This window comes from Arvicanthis niloticus, chromosome 24 (genome assembly GCF_011762505.2).
Source record: "Arvicanthis niloticus isolate mArvNil1 chromosome 24, mArvNil1.pat.X, whole genome shotgun sequence".
NCBI classification, from domain to species: Eukaryota; Metazoa; Chordata; class Mammalia; order Rodentia; family Muridae; genus Arvicanthis; species Arvicanthis niloticus.
In genome coordinates this window covers 7,305,634-7,329,463 of record NC_133432.1, presented here as the reverse complement: position 1 = coordinate 7,329,463, position 23,830 = coordinate 7,305,634, and the positions used below count along the sequence as shown (strand labels likewise).

The 23,830-nt window shown below is 49.5% G+C and overlaps 1 protein-coding gene across 1 annotated transcript in view; it reads left to right on the top strand.

The window, feature by feature from the left end:
* Nucleotides 1-1,456: 1,456 nt before the first annotated feature.
* Nucleotides 1,457-23,830, top strand: part of Srrm4 (serine/arginine repetitive matrix 4) — a 153,254-nt gene continuing 130,880 nt past the window's right edge. The window contains exon 1 of the mRNA XM_076922570.1: nucleotides 1,457-1,719. Within this exon, the coding sequence (XP_076778685.1) occupies nucleotides 1,589-1,719 (131 nt within the window). The 5' untranslated portion in view covers nucleotides 1,457-1,588. The remainder of the gene's footprint in view (nucleotides 1,720-23,830) is intronic.

Here is a 23,830-nt window from a genome sequence, read left to right as displayed (position 1 = left end):
GACGTTGGGGGGGGGTCTTCGCTCCCCACCGCTACTAGGTCAACAAAAATTAGAGAATTTTTCCCCCTTCAGGGTGGAACCCGGTGTCAGTGCTTAGATGTCTGTAAGACTTAGCAGAGGCTCCTTCTAGGAGTTTCTGTTTTAAACGCTGGAGGTAGGTGAAAATGGTCCGTGTACCAAGTAATAAAAGACTCCAGAGGAGAGATAGGCTGGGGAAATCTCACTAGGATATCTTCCCTAAGAAGACCCTTACGGTAAAACGGGGAGACACTGTGGTCTACAATCTGCGCATCTGGAGTTTGGGAGGGTAGAGGGAGGAGGAAGATGGAAAGACCAAAAAGTTACTTGTAATCCTCGGAATCCCCCTGCCCTCCCACACCCCACCGCATGCTTTCTTTGCCAAATCGGACTGTTGCTTCACACACAGGCTGCGAGTTCTCAGGGGGATGGGGGTGGGAAGGGGTGGGGGAGGGGTGTTCTTTTGGAGGGCTTTGGCAGCGGGGACGCGAAGCAGGCCGGCTGCGAGGCACAAAAGAGATATCCTTTATAGCGCCGCAAGCACAGATGTGACGCTGCGCCCCTCTGCGGGTGGGGGCCGGCTCGACAGATGGCGAGAAACCGCGCTGGTGACGGATTGTCCATCAAATGGCATTTTCGGATGGAGGGGTGGAAGAGCCTGCGGCCCCCAGGCGTAAAGAAAATCATACGGGCACCCCCACTTTGCAGACCTCGGCAGTCCATCCCAGAAGTGGGGTGGGTGAAGGAAGGCAGGTTGGTGTGGGTGGATAGGTGGGGCATTTTTTAGTAGCTCCCTCAATGGAAGATGCGCTCCAAGTCTTGCAAAAGGATAGGGAGGTGGCCCAGGCCCGGGAGTGAGCATGCAAGGGTTGAGGGGAAGGCCTGCGACGACGGAGGAGGGGTGAGGGCTGAGAGGGAGGATCTCCTTTTTGGTTCTGTTCGAGGTGTTGGGGTCTCTTCTCGGAGGGGTCAGAGCCGCAACTCAGTGGCCACGGGGCCTTGGAGACAAGCGCTCACCCCTCCCTTTCTCCTCCTCAGACCTGCGGGCTTTTGTTATGCAGATGGCGGCGGGAGGCTGAGCCAGAGAAGGAGGGGTTGCTGGGGAAGGAGGAGACGGAGAAGGGGAGGGAGGAAAGTACAGCTCGCGCGACCAGCCTCCCCTTCCAACGTCACATTGTGCAAGAGACAAAACCCGGGCGCGCCGGAGCTCACACGCGCACGCACGGCAGACGCCCGGGTCGCCTCCTCTGTGTTCTCTGCGCGGTAGAGAAAGCCGGCCCAGCTTTGCTTTGCCGAGGACGCGGAGCTCAGCCTGCTCCCAGCGCAGCTCAGAGCCAAGCCAAGAGGTGAAGCCAGCCGGGGGACCACCTTCTTTCTCCGCTGCCTGTCTAGCCGGAGACTTCCCGTTCTATCCCATCCCCCGCCCTGAACTCCGATCTCTTCCCCACCCCACCCCTTGGGGGTTTCACGCGGACAGCGCCCCGGAGCCCAGGGCGTGTCATCGGGTTGAAATCCACGTTTCAGCACTTCGGACAGCGCCCCAGGCTCCCGGGCTCCTTGGGCTTTCAGGATGGCGAGCCTGCAGCAGGGCGAGAAACAGCTGTTTGAGAAGTTCTGGAAAGGGACCTTCAAAGCGGTGGCCACTCCGCGTCCCGAGAGCATCATTGTCGCCAGTATCACAGCCCGCAAGCCGATGCCAAGGTAATGACCTCGTTCATGAGTTAGGAACACGGGGAGGTTCCCCATTTTCTTGCCTGTGCCCCAGAATCTTGACAGGTGGACGCAGGCAGCTGGGCCAGGGTGCCTGGACTATACCCGTTGTACCCGGTATCTCACGCTGGAACCTGAGAAATTACCGCTTGTGTAAAGAGGAGTCTATTGAAAAGGACGGGATTTCTTTGACGGAGAACAACACTCCCACAGACTCCGCACCTCCTATGCCAACCCCGTTGCTTTCTTAGGGTGGGTGGTGTGGCTCGGGGTATGTACTTGACTGAAAACTTTTCTAGCTATCACCAAGCTCGTAGGTCAGGGGTGGGGGGCAAAGCAGTGGTGGATTTGAGGTGGATTTGGGGATGCTATACAAAACATGAACTCAGCTCAGCCGGTGTTCAATACACGCATTCTAACCCTCGGCTGAGAAACTAGTGGGCTCTGAACACTTCAACAAAAGCCCATATGCTATTCCCTCAAATACGCTCACCCGCTCGCTCCAAGCAGCACCCTCCTCCGTGCCTTAGCCGAGGCTGCTGGTGGTGTTGAATTCTTTCCTTTCCAGCACCCAAAACCAAAACTCTGAGCTCAAAGTCAGCCTGAAGATAATATTGAAAGTTTTGGTTTGCTTTATTTTATTTTATTTAAGGATCTGGTGCTTTGAACTTTGGGGTGAGTTGGGGTTGCTGAAGCAGTAGTTTAAAGAAAAAGACAGGAGGGGAGAGGAAGGAAAGAAAGAAGAAGGCAGGAGAGAAAGAACAGGGTGCAGGTACGAAGAGAAGAGGGGTTGAGGGTCACAGAACGGCAGAGAAAATAAAACAATATTTTCCTAGATTGTTAGATTCAGAAGACTTTGAGAAGGCTGTGCCTTCTGTCAGGGAAAATCAAGGCTGTATGAAAACTCATCTCTTGCTGCTGCTGGCTGAGTGGCTCTGAGAGTTAAAGGGACGATCTGGGGGGAACCACTCGCAGGATTGATTAATCCTGGCAGGCTGCATTAGGGACTAGATTGAAATCATGTCTGGGAAAGAGACGCTGACAGAATGCCTCATCCAGCTTCAACTAGCTCTGAACTTCCCAGCAAGTGTGGGGTCCACGAAGGCTGATCCTGAGAAATAGATCTGATTAGAGCAAACCCACATCCAGCAACTTTTCTTTGTTCTGACTGAGGCTCAAACAGGTCTTTCAAAAACAAATGAAGCATCCTGTGTGGGGAATGGGTGGACAGGAAGCAGGAAGGATCCACAAAATGTGGATCCTGTAAGCAGAGTGGACTTGGGCATAGGAGGGGCGGGAAGCCCACTGATTCCAGCTGGAGAGGTGGGGGGTCTGGGGGTGCGCGTGACATCAGATGTCATTAAAACTGGCACTGTCTGCTTGCTCAGAGGTTCTGGTGAAGTTTGACGTCAGCGTTTTTACGTCCCTGGTCTTCTGCCACCAGCTTCACCTTCCTGCATTTACCGTTGGCACATCAGTGCTGCACTGGCCAGAGAAAACGGCCTTGCGGGTGGAACCAGGGGAAATTTGTCTGGTGGCAGAAATGTTTGGTCCACGGTCTTCTATTTTATGGACACACGGGCAGGGAATCTTGCTGCTGTTTTAATTTAGGCGAGTGTCCCTAATATTACCATGTTTGGAACCTTCATGGTTCTGCCTGCCAGCCTGCCTACTGGCCTGTCTGTCTGTCTGTCTGTCTGATACAACCAACGTACCATTTTCTTGCCAACAGCTTTGATCATATGACTGGACCAAGAGACCTTCTAGCCTCCAGCTTTTATTCATTTTAATTTAAGCTGCGTGTGACTTTTGTTACGGGAGTTCCACGGGCCCTCGGTATTTTCTCACTCTTGATATATTTTAATGCCCTGGGTTTCTATCCCATTGAAAAACACCTTTGAAGTTTATGTCAGAGTTCTATAAGGTCTCGATTGATATTATACAAGAATACTCCAGTGATTGGCAGTTCTCCCTCTGTAGAACACGTTCTGGCTCGTAGATGTTTTATCTAATGCAGGGATTTCAGGGAACATTTACATCCAAGCCCCCAGAACGGACTGGGCTTAGCTATGTTTCAGCAGACTGACTGTAAGATCCGACTCATGCAGTGATACTCGGCTCCCTGTTCCCTTCCAGCATTCCGGTATTACTGTAGGGTGGAAATGTCATGTTTCCAAAGTCAAGCTCTTAGGAGGAGAAAAGGGGAAGATGCTGCACAGGTACCTTCAGTGGAGCCCCGGTGACTCTTCCTGAAGCAAGACTTGTACTCATCAGAAATGTTAAGCTGTTTGAGTCAAGCCCAGCTCAGTCAGAGGATTGGCACGAGTCACTGTCTGTGGGCAGATGAGAGAGGGGCGGGGTAAACCACCAGCCAGTCTTGTTGCTTACACACTTAATATTTGATTGGGGGGGGGGTCCCTCACTGTCTATTGCAAATCTGTGGCTGAAGACAGTTTAGCATTGGGGCTGAAGTATGGGTTTTAAGTTGTTAATTTCACAGCAACATACACACACCAGACAACTGCTTCCTAAGCAGAATCCCCCTTGGCTCCTCCCTTCTCCCCCCCCCACTCTCCCTCCTGTGAGGCATTCTTGATGAGGCAGAGTTTTATCATGTATCAAATTTCGAGCAGATGTCTGGCTCAGTCGGCTGGATGGCAGAGCACAGTGAGACACCGCATACCATCTTGGTGGCTTAAGTGCTTCTGTGAGCGAGCACCAGACAAACCCAGGTGCTGTCCTGAATCTTTCAAGCCTTTACCTCACCTCCCTTGTTTGTCAGCTTGAAAATATAAACTGTAACCATGACTGCCTCAGCCAGCGTGAGGATTGAGCAGGGTGAAACTCTGCAATGTCTGCTTGATAGACCTTGATCCTGGAAGGAACTTCATAGTGGTTAAAGGGAAACAAGTTCTGTCCCATTTCTCCCTTAAATAATGCTAGCAATTGGCACTCTCAAAGTTCAGCTCTGGACAGGGGACTACACTGTGGTGAAATTAATACACACCAAATCAAGTAGGGATGACCCCGGATCCACGTAAGCGGCTTAGTTTTTTTCTCTTCCTGACACTCTGATAAAACAAACGAACAACCAAAACAACAACAAAAATGAAACCTGAAAAACAACTCAAGAGGGAAAGGGTTAATTTCAGGGTGTAAAACAACATGGTAGGAGGTCAGCAGGGTAGGAGCTTCAGGAAACTGATCATTGAACCCATAGCCAGGAATGATAACACTGGTGCAGCCATTTTCTTCCACAGCCCCAGCCTAGGGAATGGCACCACCCACAGTGGTGGTTACATTGAATCCATAGCCAGGAACAAAGTGATAACACTCAAGTGCAGCCATTTTCTTCCACAGCCCCAGCCCAGGGAATGGCGCCACCCACAGTGGTGGTTTTCCCGCTTCAATTATCCTAATCAAGATCCCTTCCCACCTGCCTACCTAGAAGCCCACCTCCCTGGTGGCTCTAACTCTCATTGAGTTAACAGCTGAGATTAACCAGCACAGAAGGCTAACTCTTTTTCCTTCTTGTTATTGAGTTGGGGGCTGGGGGACAATGAAGAAGTATCTGGATTCTGAATTGATCCCTAAACACCTTAGATAATAATAGCCTTTGGTTTGTATAGGTGACATCAGGAATTGACAATCTTAAACTTTTTGATGCCATAAATTCACTTTGAGTTTTATCAAATCTGGAGTAATTGTAGAATTTCTAATTCGTATCAAAAAAACATCTTAAGGGTAAAATAGGAAACCCAGGATTAGTGAGGCACCTCTGCAGTCCCAGCACTCCAGACAATGAAGGAGGATAGTGAATTCATCATCAGCCTGGATTACATGGTGAAACTCGGGGGGGGGGGGGGGGGGGGGGGGGGCAGGGAGGGCAGCGGGAAAGAAAAAAAAATGTTCTAGTTTGCTTCTCTGCTGCTATTATAAAACACTGACCATATGTTACATTGGAAGGAAGGGCATATTTCCTCTTTTATTTCCAAGTCACACCCCTGAGGGAAGTCAGGGCTGAAACGCAAGGCAGGACTCTAGAGGAAGGAACTGATGTGGAGGCCATGGAGGAATGCTGCTTACTGGCTTGCTCCTTATGGCCTGCTCAGCCTGTTTTTTTTTTTTTTTTTTTTTTTTAATAGAACCCAGGACCATCAGCCCAGGGATGGCCCCTCCCATAATGGGCTGGCTCCACCCACAATGGGATGGCCACGCCCATAATGGGCTGGGCTTTCCCCCATCAATCACTAATCAAGAAAATGTCTTCCACAGACTTGCTCACAGGTCAGTCTGATATGTGGCAGTTTCGAAATTGAGATTCCCAGCTGAAACTTTATGGGGGTGGAGAGAACGGGGGGGGGGGAGGGAGGGAAGGAGGGAGAAAGAGAAGGGGGGAGGGAGAGAGAGGGAGAGAGAGAGAGAGAGAGAGAGAGAAGAGGGGTTTAAAATGGAAATTCTAGCAGAGATAACCCTAGGAAATCCAAGACAAGATTCAGTGAGGTCAAACCTCACCCTATAGTACCCGACAAGGACCCCCTACCCTTGCCCCAGGAATCAGTAAGGTCAGCAACACTTAGAGAGCTCTCTCATCCCTACCAAAGAACATTGTTAGACAGTTCCTTAATTCCTTTGTTAATTTTCTCAGCCTCCAAAAAGTTCGTACCTAAGAAGTTCCTGATCAGCAGAAGCTAGCCTTTGAAGCCAGCCCAAACCATAATAATCATATCAATAAACAGTCAGAACAGGGGACTTAATGAACATGTAAAAATCATTTGAGGTTAGCATATGAATTGTTTGCAGATGCATATTTGTTGAGGCTTAGAGCAGCAGCTCCCTGCCCCCACCCCCACCCTCCACCCCCACCCCCCGCTTAAATAGACTGTACACTCCCCTTCCTATTTGTTTGGCAAGCTATTAATTTTCTTCCAAAAAAAAAAAAATCCCTTCCATGCAGAATACTCCAGAAGCCGACTGAAGCCCAGTCAGTCCCTGTCCAAAGGCTCATAAATTCCAAACTATTGGAGGTTTTACTGCAAGAGGGAAAAGATGGCCAAATTGTAAAGCAGGAGAAAAAAAAAAATGCCTCTGAACCATTTAATTTGAGACTCCCCTTGGTGCCAGGCAATCAGTTTACACAATTGTGCTTACTCCATCCTTGGGATCAGGGTGAGGGGCATTTGGATAGTGCTTTACTGACAGCCCGTGTTTAAGAGCCAATGTTCTGAGGGACGCAGAAAATGCTTGCCTTGGTGATGAATGCATGCTCTTCTTAAGGGAAGGGAGTGACTTTGTTTGGGTCGAACATTTCCTCATCTGATAGATTGAAATTTGTTGAATGGCACACAGGGGTTAGTGGCGGGGACCCTTTGCGACATTGCCTCTGTGTTTGCTTGGCAAATGCGGCATCTTAAAGACACGTAGTGTGGAGATGTTCAAGGGACGTTGGATGGGTTGTTCAAATATGCAAGGCTCCAATCTGGGGAAAGCTGAGCTCTCTCCCAGGCCCACCTCTATCTGACACTCTGAGGACTCTAATCAATGCCATTGAATGACATATGCTACAAACAGACTGTCCCTCCTGTCAGAATGAGGCTCCCCAGATAAAGATGTCTGGCTGGCTCAAGGAGTGGGCATGTGATCCAGTAGAGGTCAGGAGTTTAGATCAAATGCCATCGGACTTTCGAGTCCCCATGGACTGCCTACTGGCAGGCCACCACATAGTGGGGGGCATCCCCCCAAATCCTAATTTCTGCAATAAGGCCACAGTAATGGACCTTATGCTCCATTGAGTACCTCAGGTATGCTACAGGGTCACACAAAATTAAAAACCTGTTCCCACTTTCCAGACAGCTGGATCTGTTCTTCCTTCAAGGTAAAAGAGACAGGGGCTTAGCAAGAGTTCTTCAATGGCTTGTTATTGAGACTCTTCTAAGGCATGGAAGGATGCCCATGGGGTGTTCAGATTCCCTGGCTCTGCCTCTCCTTTATGCTAATACTGTGTGTGTGTGTGTGTGTGTGTGTGTGTACCTCGTCTCTGTCTGTCTATATGTCTGTTTATCTGTCTGTCTCTCTCTCTGTCTGTCTCTCTCTCTGTCTGTCTCTCTCTCTCTCTCTCTCTCTCTCTCTCTTGTGTGTGTATGTGCGCGCGCGCTCGCATGCGCGTGCATGTGCACATGTGTATGTGTGTGCACACGGAAGCCAGAGGACTAAGTTGGATGTTATTATCCAGGCACCCCCACCTGTTGTTTTTCTCTTCTTCTTTTCGAAACAAAGTTTCTCTCTCCTCTGGAACTTGTCCAATTAAGTAAACTGGTCAGCCAGTCAGCCCCTGAGATCTGCCTGTCCCTGCCTCCCCAGCACTGGGGTGACAGCGTGTACCATCAGACCTGAGTTTGTTATATCCTCGAGCGACTCTGTTTATTTCTGCACGTGACTTTGCAAGTTTCCAAAGAGACGGAGCTCTGCGTCTGTGTGCAGAATCTGTCCGGCAAAGGAGCCGAATCAATGCTTCTTACTACCTACAAACACAGTGGCTAGGAGGCTTCTGGCAAGTGACTCCACCTCAGTCTCGATTTCCTCATCCATAAAATGGGGCTAATAATAGCAACCACTTCAAAGAACCGTTGAGAGGACTGAGTGTGCTTGTTTATGGAGAGTACTGGCTGCTTGGCACATGGAAAGAACTTCTTCTGTGGTAGTTCTTGTTATCAATAATAAATCACAGATTTTATTACTGCAAGCCGGGCCCATCAGGGAGGAGAAGTTGAATGAAGTGCAGCTTCTCTCTATCAAGGCTTCATAATTTTCAGAAAAGGAGACTCTGGGTAGTCGGGCTTATGTAGTCCAGTGGGGATGGGAAGGAAGATCCAGGGCTATGCTTCAAACAGGGAAGAGAGACACCCCCCCCCCCAGTGTGGCACAGGGACACTTGTTCATGTCTACAGTTCTCCCTAAGTATCTGACCTGTGAAATTGATATGACTTTATTAATTTTTTTTGTTGCCGATGAGATGTAATGAGAAAAGAATGGGGTCTTTCTGCTCAGGAGGGTCTCAGAGAGTAAAAGCAAGACCATCACCTGTGGGGGGGCATCACCTGTGGGAGGGTATCACCTGTGTGGGGCCATCACCTGTTGGGGCATCACCTGTGGGGGGCATCACCTGTGGGGCCATCACCTGTGGGAGGCATCACCTGTGTGTGGGGGCACAGGAAGGGGATGGCTCATATAATACAAAATCTCCAACTTCCCCACTCTTGGCTCAAGGGCACTGTCTCTGGTGTGGGCCATTAGGTTTCTAGTCCTTCATGGTCTAGATAACTAATATAAATGCATCCTGTGTTCTTTGAGCAAGCAGTGATGGTTGGGGGAGGGGTGGCAGGGAGCCCACAGACATCGAACATAGCACTGCCACCAGGAGAAGAGAAGCCACAAAGCAAAAGCAGCGTCCTTCCACTGTGACATTGAGTTGTATTTTCACACATGCAAGCCTGCAACGGTTTTATTGAGATACTACGAAGGATGGTAGCCGCAGTCAAACAATAGGAAGTCCCTGCTCTTCTGGAAAAGAGAAAAAAAATAAGACATGGAATGAAGAACCAAATAAATAAGCAAATAGAAGATCAGGTGATGACATTTCCAGGTGTAGGGTGAGGGGAGGAGCCACTTTGTGGACTGTAGTCCTCGGGAATCTAAATGAGGAAGACAACTGGGAACACAGTATCTGAGTTAGAAGAAACATCGATGAACAGGCCCTGGGGTGGAGGCGTGCTTGGGCCATCTGACGTACGGTAGAGAGAGAGAAGGAGTCGCAGCATCTGATCATGACCCATCAGATTAGGACACTGGAAAGGGTATTAGTTAGACCTCTGAACCCTGGTGGTAAATCCTATCTTGTTCCCAATGTGGCAGGGCGATGAGACTTGTCTATGTCTTATGGCCTGGTGTGTGAACCTCAGTGGTTCCTTACACTCAAAGGGCGCTCGCTCTCTCTCTCTCTCTCTCTCTCTCTCTCTCTCTCTCTCTCTCCCTCCCTCCCTCCCTCCCTCCCTCCTTCTCTCACCTTGAAATCTTGCAGAGGGAGTTCCCACATACTCCAGTCTCTGCACGGAGCTCCGTGAAATAAAATCCCAAATTAAAATGTCATAGAAACAAAGCCAAAGCAAATACAGGAATGGGCTGAAACCTAAAACAGTTATTAAGCAATTTATGTCTACATGTGTCTGTTCAAAACAAATATTAAGATCCTCTGGCCACAAATGTGTCACATGAAATCCCTTCGTTGGTGGGTTCTCACAGCTCAGATCCTGCTTCACAGAGCTGACAGCCACCTATGGGTCACTGTTCACTGGCTTCATTAAAAGTTAAGTTTAGCCAGAGAGCTGGAAGTCTGAATGACAGTTCCAGGCCCATGGGAAGAAAGGCATGGGCCAGCGAGATGGCTCAGTGGGCAGAGGCACTTGCAGCCAAACCTGATGGCCTGAGTTCAGGCCCCTGGATCTACATGGTAGAAAGAGAAAGCTATGAGGCAAGCAAGCTTTTTCTGTCTGGGAATGGGATTGACTCGGGTGTTTGTTACAGAGGTGTCAAGGTGACCAACACAAGCTCTAAAAGTCAGAAGTTGCAATGTTTCTCTATGGGTTTCACTAGAGAACAGTTTGAGCCAGTAGCCAGGGATAGCATCTTTCTCAGTCTTTGTGGGATCCTGGAACTTACTACAGGAATTACATGTATGATAATGAGCAAGGATAAAGGATAACACAGCCGGAAGCACAGATGAGAAAAACAGACGCCAGCAGAGGATCGGCCCTGGAATGCTAGCTAGGGCTGAAGAGCCTAGAGGCCTTTCCATGCCTCTGTTTCCAGGCTGAGGAGACGTAATTTAGAATGTGTATAACAGCAGAAGGCATATCGGATTTATAAATACATGTGCATATTGATGTTTCATTATACACCTGCTGAGGGGTGTGTGTATGTGTGTGTTAGAGAGGGGCGGGGGGAAGAGAGACAAAGGGACAGACACAGAACAAACCCCTGATCTAGGGAGATGGCTCAACAGTTAAAGAGTTTGTAAGACCCAAGTTCAGTTCCCAGCACCCACAGATGTTTGTAACTCCAGCTCCAACACCCTCTTCTGGGCTCTATAGGTGCCTGCACACTCACAAGCATACATCCCACCACACAAATATGCACATAATTCAGGAGAAAAACTTTTAAAAGAGGAAAACTGGGTGTAGTGGCACATGCCTCTAATCACAACACCGGGGATGCAGAGGCAGGTGGATTTCTGTGAGTCTGAGACTACTCTCTCATCTACACAGTGAGCTCTGGGTCAGCTGGGGTCACATAGTGAGACTCTGTCTCAAACACACACGCGCGCGCACACACACGCACACACACACACACACACACACACACACACTGTCAGCACTAAGTCTGGTGCCATGATATCTGGTTTGAATGAACATCTCTGTTGTAGGCAGTTGACTAAACATAAACCCTCTCTTGCCACCTCACACCCCTTCCTGCCCCTTAAGGGTCTCTTGTGGCATATGTTGTCCACTGACTGACCTGGGGGTCCTGATGAGATGCCCATCTGCCCCAGACTGCCCCGACAGAACAGAGAAGCAGCTAGGCTGTTTCGGGCATCAGGTTTCAGAGCTTGCAGGAGACAATGAGCTTTTGTTTGTCCAGTTTGCTTGTTCAAACCTCCCTCCCACAGCCAGGTGGTAGGTGATTCTGGGGCCCGGTCCACTCCAGAGACAGGATAGATGTCTGAGAGCTGGTCCTGTGTGGACTGGAGGCTGTGTTATAGGGTATTTGGAGCAAAATAATGAGAGGCCATTATCACCCTTATACTTTCTACCTATCCACCCTCCGTCAACTCACTGTGGCCACCAGTCCACAGCCAGAGGGCACATTCCAGGAACTGAAACATAGCCTCAGTAATGTAGGGACAGAGAGACAGAGACACCGAACAAGCGAAGCGTAGCATTTCAGGACACATCAGAAAGAAATTCCAAGAGCTACGTGCCACTTGGCATCCAGTCCCAAGACATCATGAGGCTCGGCAGTCTTTGGGAGAAGAGGCAAAACCATTGATCCATCCTCCTTGTACAAGTAGACACACGGAGCTCAGAGGTGTGGGACCAGTTGCTTGAAGTTAGACTGCGCAGCAATGGGCACTATCTTCCAGCCATTAGTACTGTTAAACCGCCCACTGTGGGCGTCCCTCAGTCTTGACAACAGTAGATATCCATTTTATGTCCATTTTACAGGAAAAGAAACTGAGGTCTTACATCCCTCTGAGTTACAAAGACTCTAGATCCAAGCGGAGTATACCTCTAGTACAGACCCCTAAAGCAAAGGCAGAAGTGACTCAGACACCTCTAGCTATTGAACGGGCTGTATGCTAGGGCAGCCCCTGCAAACATCAGGGTGTCTGTTCACGTCACCATGGTCATCATGGTGAGGACTAGCATGGAATAAATCAATTCATTGATCCTCCTGCAGGGGTTTTAGTCCAGGAGCTGAGAGTAGGGTCCTAGTGAAGATGGAGGTACTGTTTCTCCCCACCCCGTGGGATCTCAGGATAAAGCAGATGCCATGGAGATCCCAGCTGTGGGTCGGGTGACTTGCTACTATAGACATCGACATCTGATGTTTGCCAGCCAGCCACACTTGGGTCCAAAGTTCCACCTGCTATAGCCCTCCATATTGTGTGTTCTGTGTCCCCAGACCTCTGGCCACCCCACCACAGGAAAGCCTTGGCACTCATTCGTCAAGCAGATGCCCATTAGGTGCCTGGGGTGGGGACCACACAGCTGGGAGAGCTCCGGTCCTCTGGGTAAAGCTGTGTGGCTATGAGCATGTCCTCAGCTACCCCTGAGCCCAGCAGCCTGGTCAGTAACATGATTATTGACCCTCGGTAAGACTTGAGTATTGGACATGGTTGCTCTCTGCTGCTCAGATTTTTATCCAAAGAGAATCTGAGTGTGGATTAGAGAGGGATAAACCTTTGGGATAAACCTTCAACCTGAGAGTTCCGAAGGTCAATGCTTGACTACAAAGGAAGAGAAAGGTAGTCATGGAAAATGCCCAAGCCACGCAGTATAAGGAAATCCCGATCTCCCCACTCCCAGAATTCATCTGTCAAATAACACAATCATAACTACAGGGGATAGTTTATGAGTATTTTGGTATTTGCCAGACCCTGAGCAAAATGCCTTTATCTGCAGTCAGCCGTCCTTTGAGGTAGCTAGGTATTGTGACACTTTGTAGCTGAAAAGATCAGAGAGGTAGGCAGTTTACCTAAGGTCACAGAGCTTGGTAATGTGCGAACTAGGGTTTGAATCTTAGGCTGGCAACACCTGTCTGGAACACCTGCTTTGCTTGTCAGACATAGGAAAGAAATCAGGGCACCATATGGAAACACCAAAGCTCTTGACAAGCTGCCTTCCTTCCCAGTATCCATCCTGATCCATCGTGATCCACCATGGTACCACTGTGGGGCACGGGAGAGAACACGGCTCAGGACATCCAGCCTACTGGGCACTGCCTGCTGCTGCTGTTCAGGGAGTTGTCAGTTTGATGCTACATTAATGTCACAGCCTAAGCAAGCTTCCCAAAGAAATAGAAACAAGGAGAGTAAGTTTTGACTGAGACCACCTACATGAGGCTAGCTCACCTAGGCCCAGGCACCATCTACCCCAGGATAGCTCACCTAGGCCCAGGCACCATCTACCCCAGGATAGCTCACCTAGGCCCAGGCACCATCTAGCCCAGGATAGCTCACCTAGGCCCAGGCACCATCTAGCCCAGGATAGCTCACCTAGGCCCAGGCACCATCTAGCCCAGGATAGCTCACCTAGGCCCAGGCACTGGGCAGCTGTGGGAAGTCTTCACATATATGATTCCTCATGATTGCTGAGAACTTGGCCCAGCCCTTATTTTATTTCCAGTACATTCATTCATGATACATCTTATATCCATTGATTATTTATCCACCATCTAGTTGTCCATCCATCTGTCCTTCCACCCATCTATGCTTTATCCATCTAGTTTGTTCATTCATTCATTCAATATGTAGCATATTCACTCTCCGTGTATTCATCTGTCTTCAGACTACTCTTTTTCTATCCGTTCATCCACCCACTCATCCACCCAGCCATCTATACACCCAACTGTTCATCTGTCCATCTACCCATCTCTTCACACACCCTATAATCCATCATCCATCCATCCATCCATCCATCTCCTCATCCATTCACCCACATACCCATCTATCCATCTCCCAACCGATACTTATTGAACATCTACTTTATTTATTTAACTAATGATAAAAAGTTAACAGTTCGGATCATCTGCTTCTATCTTCTAATCCCAAACACTTCCCAGGAGACTCAGGAGTTCAAGTTCAGCCTGGGTACAAAGCAAGATGCTGTCTCAAAACCTAAACGGCAACCAGAACACAGAGACCCTCGGTTTCCTTTCTGCTCTGGGTTTATTTTATTTTGCTCTGACAATTTCCATGGCCGTATTTATTTCATTCCTGTCAGAAACAAACAAAAAACACTCACAGCATTTGCCATGGTCCTTTCCCTTAAACCTGTGTCAAGGGATTTCACATATGGCTTTCGGTTGCTCACCCATGCCTTCACCCAACATTGATCTCCTATCACAAGCGAAGCCTAGCAATTAATAAAATGCCTCCATTCTGGAGCTGCTTACACTAGGGTCTGGGAGACGTGTTTATAAATAATTAGCTGTGAGAGAACAGACTGGCAGTCACCGCTGTCAGAAACAGAGCCGAGGCCACACCTGAATAGAAGTGACTTGGGCAAGGTCACATGAATCAGAAGTGATACAGCAGCGTGACTGCAGGCCTCTCTCCCATCAGTAAAGCAGGCTTTGTGTTAGCAACTTACAGTGATAGTTTCACATCTCGGCCCCAGCACTCTGCATCAGCACCCCCATTTTATAGAATGTGAGTGGGGAGCTCTTAGGGGTCAACATGAGGACTGTAGTTCAGGTGAGACTTCAAGGGTACAAGTGTCACCTCCAAGGCGCCTCATCTTCCCAGCATGCTTCCCTGTGATTTCTTCCGGGCTCTGGGACAGGAGGAAGGACCTGAGTTGAGACTTAGCTCCTGGGGCTGTAGAAGCGGTAGAAGCTGTTAATGATCTCTCCTGCACTAGGCTGTCACCCAGAAGGAAGACCTTATAGCTTGCTCAGTGAAGCTGTCCTTAAAGGGGGGAGGGGGGATCAGACAGCTCATGGAGCCTTGGGAGCCTTGAAGGTGACCCTTGGGGCTCACACTGTCACCTGGAACTTGCACCTGTCTTCATGATGAGCCCGGCAAGGCGTGGCCTTCACCAAGTTGTTCCAAACCTCCATTCTCACACATGGGCTACGATTTCCGGGGGAAGGAGACAGCTGGTGTTAGCTGTGATTCATGCTCATTCCTTTTTAGAGACGTACTTAGCTTTATGTTATATGTATGAGTCTTTCACACGCATTCTCATACCATGTGAGCGCCTGGTGTTCGTGGAAGCCAGAAGAGGGCATCAGATTCCCTGAAACTGGAGTTATAGATCACTGTGAGGTGTAGGTGTCGGAAGCTGAGCCCAGATTCTCTGCAAGAGCAGCCAGTGCTTACTGGTTAGTTACCCATCTAGATCAGTGGTTCTTGACCTGTGTGGGTCATGACCTCACAGGGGGTCAAATATCAGACATTTACATTATGATTCATAACAGTAGCAAAATTTCCGTTGTAAAGTAGCAGTGAAAATAATTTAATGGTTGGGGGGAGGTGGTCACCACAACACAAGAAACTATATTAAAGGGTTGCAGGGTTAGGAAGGCCAAGAAGCACGCTCTTGACCTTCATGTGTGTCCTTGGCCAGACTTAAACTGCAAGATGGCATCCCAGAGAGACGTAGACACCACAACACAAGAAACTATATTAAAGGGTTGCAGGGTTAGGAAGGCCAAGAAGCATGCTCTTGACCTTCATGTGTGTCCTTGGCCAGACTTAAACTGCAAGATGGCATCCCAGAGAGACGTAGACCCAGAGATGAAGTAGATAGGGGGGACATTTCTTAAGCCCCAGGGATTACTATCCATTCCCACTTATTTATGCATACATTGAAAACAGCCTTCGTATTGCAAGTGAAGACAAGTTCAGAGAGGTCATTCTGTTTGCCCAAGGTTGTCTAGCTTGCTAGAGCTCTAGCCATTGGTTATCAGTTGGAACCTGTTACCACGGTGATGTACATCATCCCTGCCCCTAAGGCACCTGACTGGTTCCCACCCCCTCCATCTTTCTCCATCTCTTTCTCTCTCCCTACTTAGAAGCAATCTCTTTTGTTCAAAAGACTTTTTTCTTTTGTGTTTCTTTGAGCCTGTCTCCTAAGTGGCCCGCTCCCAAGGGCTTCAGGGCTCCTGAAAAGCAAACACTTATATGTGTTTACATCCTTACTGTCTGCAGCCTTGACACAGTTTCCCTGGGCAGAGGGGAGAGCCCTGACCTGACTAAATGGGGAAGACAGAGAGAGCAAGAAATCCACAGAGGCTAGCATCTCAAAGTGTTACTCCACTGCACATGCAACAGCCACTAAGCCCCGCCCCCAGGCCTCTGAGACTGCATCTCCTGTGTGCAGATAAGGATGCATGGGTGTAACTGAGCTTCGAGAAGAGCCACAGTGCAAAGCCACACCCCGGAGGTGCCAGCCATCCAGCTTTCCACCATCACGACCCCATCCAGTGTTCTTTTACCTGAGAGAGGAACTTTTATCTGGCGATGAAAAATGGCTTCTCCAAGATGATCAGCAAGTCAGCAGAATGGATGCATATGTGCTGATCAGAGTGCATGGTTTGGTGCCTGCATTTAACTGGCATCTCCTGCATGCACCTGAGCCTGAGACTTACACAGCTCAGCTGTGTAAGGTGTGGGGAGGTTATCCCAACACCCAAGGAGAGTGCTCCAAGAGGAAAAAGATGTTCCTAAGAGTGACAACATACTGAACCATGTGACTAAGAACAGGATGGCAGAGCTCTGTAGAAGGTCAACAGCTACAGTCAACTCATCATGGCTACCAGAAGCACTGGGTTGAGGTAACTTCTGGGGCTGTATCTAAGATCGATTAGTGATGTCTGCCACTGGTGCAGCATAAGGAGGCTATAGTACACTGTCTAAAATCCATTAGTGATGTCTGCCACTGGCACTGAATAAGGAGGCTGTGGTATACATGATATGCATCTCTTTCTTGGAGAAGGGGGTGTTATTTTGAGGGCTCATATCAACTGTTCACTATCGAGGAGCCACCATGTATGCCATTGACACCATGCTTACTCATTCAGTATCTTCCTTAATGTCCATTGCAGGATGAATATTTCCTACCACAACACATTTTGCAGAGAAGCAAACAGTATCTCAGGAGGCTAGCTATCATTGGCCTTAGGCTAAAGAAGCCAGTCAGTGGCTAACCAGCTCTGATAATTACTGTTAAATACATAAACCATTAGGCTGAGAAATAGAAGTGTCAATAGAGAATCATGGTGGAACGTCTCAATTACCGTGAGGATGTATACATGTGGCCAAGGGTCTTTGTCTTATTTATCTTCATACTCCCATCACAGGACAAGGCTCAGGACAGAAGTCACATTTACTGTGAATTTATAATGTTCAACACCCCAGGGTGTGATCAGGGTGGGATCAGAGTGGGTGAGGACTCAGAGGTAAGAGGATTTAGTTTGCACACACTGGGAAAGCATCTACCTTGGTGTTTGGCACATGCTGGGTGGACAGTGAGTGTCTGTTGAATCATGGAGTGCTGGAGAGGCTGAATACAGGGTAGTATTCAAGAGACTTGACCGTCTTGGAAAGAGGGAGGCATTGTTTGAACTCTCTGGTGGGGTATGAAGAGCTGGAGAAGCAAGCAGGGCACTGGGTGCTGAATGTGAGGATGCTGAGCCGAGAGCACACATTTCATAATCGCCTCAGGCGAGTGATGGAGGACATGTCCTGCATCCAGGTGCTATTTCTGCCTTGGTGTGCTGCCAGCAGGGTGCTAGGGAGCTGCCGAAGCCAGATCCACTGCTGGGACCCTGGAACTTTGAGTCTGGACAATGCCAGCTCTGTCTCACCTGGAGCATCTGAGTATCATGCAGAAGGTGTGTGTGGGTGTGTGGGCTCCTAGGGCCTGATTCTCTCTTGCTGTGTCTTTCCCCAGCTGTGTCCTGCCTGTGTGAAGCTTAGGGGTGATTTATCTTATCTGCAGAATGGTGCAGTGCATTTTTAAAGAGTCCCAAATTATGGCATCACTGGGAAGGGAAGAGACTTATTTTTTCATTTCCATTTCCGAGATGAGAAAACTAGGAGTAATTATTTATGAAAACGGCCATCATGCCAAACATTGTTCTGAGTTTATCATGTGTATTCATTCATTTAACTCACAATATTTACAAGGCAGGCGGGTTCTTCTGGTTGGTGTTTGTTTGTTTGTTTAGACAGGGTCTCACATGGTCCAGGCTGGTATACTACAGCACCCTCCCCCACCCTTGCCCACACTCACATACAGTAACAGTAAATAAAAATTTAGCTGGGTGCAGTGGGGTGGCATATGTGCTCTAATCCCAGCACTTGAGAGGCACAGGCAGAGGCAGGCAGATCTCTGTGAGTTCAAGACCAGCCTGTTCTACAGAGAGATTCCAGGACAGCCAAGGCTATATCATGAAACTTTGCCTTTTTAAACATTTTAAAAATAATGCCAGGCTTTGGGAAGGACCTCTCCTCTGTGCTCTGGGCTGAGCTTTGTCTGACACTTGGGCACATGACGTATTGCTCCAGACTTGTGGAACCTGACAGTACAACAAGGCTGCTTCTAATGTGCGATCTCACCCCCGCAAGCCTGAGCTTTGTCAGCCACAGAATAGGACCTATCAGTCTCCCACAAGGCTACTGGGCAGACTGGAGACATCAAACTAGGAATGAGCCCCTCACAGGGACACATCAGAGATGTGCACTGCACCATCAAGACCCAGCCACACACCTCGAGCCATCTTACAGGAGAAAGCAGTACTTCCCAGACTGGCTCTCCTTAATGATAGGTGTGAGCAATTACCAGGGGACTGGGTGCAGTTGGCCTTGTAACTGTAACCAAAGTGTAACATCTACTTGCATTTGGTGCACGTGGCTCCGGGTATGTACCCATCGTGGTCAAGAATCAAAGAAACGGAAACAATCCCCTTGAGCCACTTCCTCTCCTCACCCCAGCACCCCCCCAGCTGCTGGTGGCCTCCAATCCCAGGCCACAGAACCTTCCTGATACCAGCGCATCCTTAGTCCCAGACCCCGAGGCTCTGTGAGATCCTTAACCCTTGATTGACACAGACACACTGTGTGAAGAATGGAAGTCAACCATTCTATGGCTCATGAGTTAAATCAAGGGAGACTTTATACACACATCTCCAGTTCCATTATCCCTGCTCCCCTCCCCTCGTGGGTCTGAGATGTTTTTAGAGGCTTGTGGAGATTATGAAGTGTGGGGGCGTCACTTACTAAAAATGAGGTACCCCATAGCTAAGACCAAAGGGGTTGTCTTCCCGGGCAGTAGAAAGACAGCGGGGAAATTCTGGAAAGGCTTGTCCTTGTAAAGTTCCCCAGGGGGACTGAGTCTGCCTTTTTTAATGTGTCCATTCCACATTTATTTCTCAATAGTCTTGGGACCTCCACCAACCTTTCCTTTTCAAAGCCCCCATTGTGGTGGTGAAAAGCTGAGGTAAGGGGGCCTCAGCCTCCTGTGCTACCAGCCCCTGGCTGTCATCTGCCTCCTACAGAGAGAGCATCTTTCTATATGACATGTGATCCTGGATATGCCCCCTTTGTGTCCGGCACGTTTACAGAGCAGATGCGAGGGTCCCACAGAGGCAAACTGTCTCCCAGCGTGACCTTTTAACAAAGATGCTGCGGTGGGTTTGAAGCAGCTGCTCCTGACAGCGGTGTGTTCTGGGAGGCCTGGCTTCCTCTGGATTTTTCCGTGCCACTCAGATTCCTTTTTCTACCCCGAGGCTAACAGATGTTGCCGGCACATTGGTTTTGGCAAAAAGGTACTTCAGAACCAGAAGGGCTCCAATGGACCCGACACTGTCCGCAGCCTGGTCAGGCTCGAACCTGCTTCACAAGTTAGTTCACCCGGGGAGTCAGGACCCACATTCAAGATAAAGAGTCTGTTCTCTCTATAATGATCCCCCAGACTCACTTAGCTTCCGGCTGGGGGTGGGGTAGGGGTTGGGGCAGGGAGTTTGAGCGGCCGGAACGGAGTTGGTGTTCAATACTTGAAGTAGTTCTGCCTGTTCTCCCTAAACAACGCTGTGCTTCTCCGGGTTCCTGTCCCTGTTACTCCACTGTGTTGCAGTGGCACCTGACCCACCCGAGATGACTAAGCCCCATCAATGGCTCCTGTGGCTTGCCGCGACCGTCAATGCCACGTGACAGATCACGAGTCTAAGGCTCACGTGACAGCCATCACTTGCTGAAGGACACAGCTTTAACACAGAGGTGCTCCAACAGACTTCCCGTCTATTTAAAAAAAATGGGACCTTGGCTTCTGCGGGCCACAGTTCATCGGCTTCAAGTTCTCTGCACAGAAGTGTTCTTCCCAGAGCCCCTGGCATTCCCCCACCCCCTAAGACAGACAAGGTTTAGTGAGCCCTACAGAGGGCCCCTTGTAGAATTTTCATTGCTTATTTATTTATATGCTTATTTCAAACTAGGCTTTAAAGCAACTGCCACACAAGGCCAAAATGAGTATTAAATGAAATACTATTTACATCGGGTGCTCAAAGCAACGTTTACCACATAGCAAGCAGTATGCGTTGGCTCTATTGTCTCTGCTGCTCTTTTTATCACTAGATAAATAAGGTTAAAGGCACCAGATTAGAACACAAGAGGATGGGATTCCAAATACACGGCTGGGCTGGCTGGCTTTGGGTTTGACCTGACTCTCTTGTTCAGCATTCTGACGACAATGAGCTGTGTGACCTTGTGTAAAATGCTTAACCTCTCTGAGCTTGGTTGCCTCATCCTGCCAGATGGGTCTCTCAGTCGCTGACCATCTACTGTCCAGGGAAGTCGTGAGATTCCAAGAAGATAATGGATTTGAATGCCATTTGGAAACGGGGATGCACCAGAGGAATCTGGGATATTACAATTATGGTGGCCATTTCAACCCCCTGGTGCCTTGGCTAGCCCATCTGTTCAGGGAGCTTTCCCTACTCTCCCTCCCTCCTCTTGGCTGTCAATCCTGAGCTGCTGGGTTGACATTTGGGCAGTTTCCAAGGTGTCTCTCCTCTTCCACCTGCCTCTCAGCTTAAGCCCTTTCTCTCCAGTTTTCTGATCTGCAAGGCTCTGATGCAGGTCTGGTACGGGGTGACAGAACCAAAGAAGAGGTGCTAAACGCTAACCCCGCCACCTTATTCACTTCCTGGGACTCAGAGTGTTGAAAGCCATGGACTCTCCTGCTGTGGACAGAGCAGAAGCTGGGGCGGAGATTCGAACCCGGGTCCCTGGGTTCCTTTAGCACTCTTTGGGAATGGGATACGGTGCATTGCAACACCTCTGGCCCCTCAGCTTATCCTGAGGGAGTTTCTGCCTTGGGGCAGGGACGGGGGCGGGCAGGGGCTATGGAGGCATAGGTGAGGTGGCTGCCTTTACCCCAGGAGTCTGAACTCTTTCCCAAGACCTAGGTCCTTGGCAGAAAACTGAGCTCCTCTGAGACTCAGCGATGTCGTTCTAAGATAAGGCGTTGAGGCGACCACAAGGCTGGGATCACAAAGCAGGGAAGTTCTGGTGACCCCCCGCCGGTCGCAGAGGCTGCTGGGGTGGGGGAGGGACGGAGGGAGTTGCCAGGCGCCAGGGCTGCAGACACTGAGGCCAAGGCCAGGGAGCGGGTGGGCTGCTGTGTGCGCTGAGAGGAGTCTGCAGAAGGCAGGGGCTGCCCGTGATTGGCAGCAGGCCTGCTGGCAGATGGTCGTCTAAGTGGGCCACCCCAGGGTCAGCTTGATGGCTTTGCGGGTTAACCCTTACCTCGCCAGCAGCCCCTGGGCCTCCAGGAGCTTTGGTTCTAGCTGGAAACCGGACAGGAGTGGCTGGGTGTCCAGCTGAGTTGTGGACTCTGGTTTCCTATGGCTCCCCATTCTATGCTCAGATCCACAGACCGGCCTCTGTGTGCGACACCCCGGGGTGCAGAGCCAGGCCCTGAATCCTCACCACACGCAGATGAACAGGGGAGGGGGAGACTGTTTGTATAGTCAGGTTTTGTTAAAGGTTAGCTTTGTAAACGTTGATGTGAAAGGAAAAAAAAAAAAAACCATCATACCACGTGACTCGGGAATATCTCTTCTTACTTATTTCTTCCCATGCACACCGACGGCTGAGCACTTAGAATAATTTGACAATACAGGGTGAGGTATTGCTTTGTAGCCTCCCAGGCCCCTAATAGTTGTTGCCATGCAGCCTAAGCTGGTCTAGAATCCACGGCAATCCTCCTGCCTCAACCTGCCGAGTGATGGGATTACACATGTGAACGACGATGTCCTCCCTGTTCATCTCACCCACCATTTTTGTTTGTTTGTTTGTTTCGAGACAGGGTTTCTCTGTGTAGCCCTGGCTGTCCTGGAACTCACTCTATAGACCAGGCTGGCCTCGAACTCAGAAATCCACCTGCCTCTGCCTTCTAAGTGCTGGGATTAAAGGCATGTGCAACCACTGCCCGGTTCACCCACCATTTTTAATGCCCACGTAGTACTCCACGACACACAAGTAGCAGGGAAAAAAAAAATCACCCAACCACCATTGCTACAGGACTTCACCACCACAAAGAAGAAACAAACTTAGGCAGGCTGAGACATATTTGCCTAAGGCCGCCCAGCTCAGTAGTATCAGCCTGAGCTTCAATATTGGTCTCAGGATGTGCAATTCAAGTTTCTCTCTTTATTTGGTTATTTTGGGGTAAAAAGTGAGGATTTAGGTGAACCATTTCTTTAGACTAATATGGCTCCAATACCACACTAGGAGGGAGTTCTAAGAACCTCTGCCTTTTTGATATACTTAGCTCCGGAGTAAGAATGGCAGCCCATCCTTATTGGCTGTGTGGCTTTAGGCAACCTGACTGCCCTCTCTGGGCTCCAGTTCCTTTGTCCATAAAACAAAAGTCTTGTCAGGCCACTGAGGGGATTAAATAAGGATCAACCTAGTGGCTGGTCCACACGCAGTGTTCAGCTGCGAGATTAATAGTAGTTATTCAATGATAGAATTTTTAAAAATGTATTTCCAGCAGCAAGAATATGAAGAAGATTAATAAAAACCTAATGCCTATTAGTATTGTGTAAATCTAATGTTATTTAATGGCAAAAACACTAACAGCACCTCACAATATTCCGGTCGGAACAGGATTAGCCCGAGCCCCCAGCTGCAAAATGCAAGCTGGTCTTTCTCCTCTTTAGGCTTATAGGAGAGGCAGGTGCTGCCCCAATTATGTAAGGGTGAATCTGTCTTAGCCCCTGTGGGTCTTGCAGAGCGTCCCCTCCTCCATTCCGCTCTCTGGCCCCTCCCCCACCAGCAGGAGCCAACTGGCCGCCCCTCCCCCGCGCCAGCACCCGGCCTTTGACACTAATTGATACGGAGTTTCCCCCTCTAATCCTGCCTGTGCCTCCAGGCCTCATTCCGAGGGCATCTGCTTGGTGAGGGGAGGAGGCAGGGCCGACAGCCTCCCTCCTGTCTGCCATCTGGTCCCGTCCCCTCCCACCTCTCAGCGCCATCAAGAGAAATCTGTAATGAACCCACGGGGTGGGCTGGGGCTTAAAGCCTGGTGGCCCTGTACACAGACGGGAAGGCACATGCGAGCACGAGTATATACACGCGCGCGCGCGCGCACACACACACACACACACACGTAGGAGCGCGCGCGCGCGCGCACACACACACACACACACGTAGGCACGCACGCACACACGCACTTGCTTACACCCAGGTTGTAGATATTATCATTAGCAAAGTTTTACTGCCTCACCCCTGAGAGGCTACAGCCTAACTCAAACCAGG